The sequence below is a fragment of the Nicotiana attenuata genome, unplaced genomic scaffold (genome assembly GCF_001879085.1).
Source record: "Nicotiana attenuata strain UT unplaced genomic scaffold, NIATTr2, whole genome shotgun sequence".
NCBI lineage: Eukaryota > Viridiplantae > Streptophyta > Magnoliopsida > Solanales > Solanaceae > Nicotiana > Nicotiana attenuata.
The window spans coordinates 3875-6148 of record NW_017687221.1 but is presented as its reverse complement, the minus strand read 5'-3'; the positions used below and the strand labels follow the sequence as shown (position 1 = coordinate 6148).

General features: G+C 45.0%; 1 protein-coding gene across 1 annotated transcript; it reads right to left on the bottom strand.

Moving 5' to 3' along the window:
- Positions 1-1741: 1741 nt before the first annotated feature.
- Positions 1742-2116, bottom strand: LOC109222261. The gene has a single exon (XM_019386631.1). It carries the CDS (start codon positions 2114-2116, stop codon positions 1742-1744), a length of 375 nt encoding a protein of 124 aa, XP_019242176.1.
- Positions 2117-2274: the final 158 nt, after the last annotated feature.

Genomic DNA, 2274 nt, shown 5'->3' with positions numbered 1-2274 from the left:
TTTGTGGTAGTAGTGGTATAGTTGGGGTTTAGGTTGGAATTGGAGACCTAAGTTTAGGGATTTGGAGGGGTCTATTTATGGTCAGATTTTTGGTATTCTTGGTATGCATGGACTCGGTGGGAGGATAAGGGTTATATTGACGTGATTTTTATCGGATTCCGAGACGCAGACCCGGTGGTCGGGTTTGGCCAATTTCGGGATTTGTGTTGTAATTTGATTATTTTCGCTCGGGCTTCGTTCCCTTAGCATATTCTAATGTTATGATTCTGATTTTTGGGTAGACTCGACGTGAGTTGAGGCCGAGTCGAGAGGCAAGGGCGTCGTGGAGTAGTATTTCATCCGGTTTGAGGTAAGTAACGATTGTACATTTGGACTGAGGGTATGAAACCCCGGTATTTCGTACTATTTTGATAAATGAGGTGATGCACATGCTAGGTGATGGGCGTGTGGGCGTGCACCCATAGAGATTGTGACTTGGTACGTCCCGTGGCGACTGTATAGTTGCGTATTTTGATATATTGTATATGATATCCTTGTGTTCTAGAAATTATTTTGTAATTTGGGTTGGATGTTATGTTTGGGGCCTTTGTGCCGAACTGTTTAGACCCTTCGAGGTGTTTTACTGATTTTCCTCACACTGTTTGATTTGAAAGCATAACCTCAGTCATGTTTACCTGTTATTTGTTAAATCCGGTTTCATTACTCTACTAATTCAAAAACTGTTTGGGCAGAGTTCCCTGATTTTCACTGAAATGCCCGAGTGGCTGTGAGGTTAATGACTGAGAGAGAGGTCGAGGACCGGATGTTGAGGACTATATTATATATATGGATCAGGATGCACGCCGCAGCGATATATAGATATATATTGGATCGGGCTGCGCACCGTAGCGATATGATGCTTGGGTTGAAGGAGCCCCTCCGGAGTCTGTACACCCCCAGTGGGCGTAGTCGACTATATATATTGGATCAGGCTGCGCGCCGCAACGATTTTATATATATATATATACATATATATATATATATATATATTGGAGCGAGCTGCACGTCGCAGCGATTATTATTATTATTACTACTATGAGCTAATTATTGAGCCGGAATGCTGAGAGTGGGTACTGTGTGACGAGAGCTGAGTCACGAGTGACTGAGAGGCTTTCCCGAGGGGCTATACTTGTGAGTGATATATTGACCGGGGGGGCTGTTTATGATATTTACTGTTTTCACTCTTCTTTTATACAATCAAAGACTTTGATTTATACTGGAGATTTTACGAGTAAATTGACTATAGAACTGCAGACTTTTGACTTGATATTTCTATTGAGATTTTATGATATGTGATCTTAAATGCTCATCACTGCACTCAGACTTTGTGTACTTTAGTTACTTACTGAGTTGACGTGCTCACGTTACTCCCTGCACCTTGTGTGCAGATCCAGGTTCCCGAGCATCAGAGTGAGAGCTTCTAGTACTCTCAGAGCATCATTTGGAGATCGCAAGGTAGCTGCACGGCGTTCGCAGCCCTGCTTTCCTCCTTCCTATCTTAGTATTCTGTTATTTCAGACTTATGATGCATAACCAAATGCTCTTCCCTCTTTGGAAAACTAGAATTTGCGACTACCAACTCAAAAGCCATAGCGAAATCCAACAGAGAAGTGCCTCTTCCGTTCCTATCCCCAAAGTTGAAGCCACCGTGCACCTCTCCATAACCCCCAGAAGACGACCCAATATGACCATTGAAATCCCCTCATATAAATAACTTCTCCTTAGGCGGAATACCCCGCACCACCTCAACCAACCCCTCCCAGAAGCGCCTCTTAACTTCCTCGTCCAGGCCCGCTTGCGGCACATAAGCGCTAACGACATTTAGAGTTCTCCCTCCAACGACTAACTTAATCTCCATCAATCTGTAACTCACCCGCCTAACCTCTACTACTGACTCCCTGATCTCCCTATCCACCAAAATACCTACTCCGTTCTTGCCCTTCACGCGTCCGAAGTACCACAATTGAACCCGTCCGCATTCATCGCTTTCCGATCCTACCCACCTTGTCTCCGAAACACAAGCTATATTGACCTTCCTCTTCTGGATAATCTTCGCCAGCTCTATAGACTTACCCATCAACGTCCCTATATTTCACGATCCAGTCCTCAACCTACAGGCTCCCTTGTTGCCTTTACCCCTTCTGGTCCCCGACCCACCCCTGACCCGTGTCCCACCCCCCCGACTCCGAGGAAATGACCCTACTCTGCCATTACTAACCACAACCGTTATACCTA

Coding starts and splice junctions, on each gene's coding strand:
- LOC109222261 (XM_019386631.1), bottom strand. CDS start 2,116: ATGGGTAAGTCTATAGAGCTGGCGAAGATTATCCAGAAGAGGAAGGTC.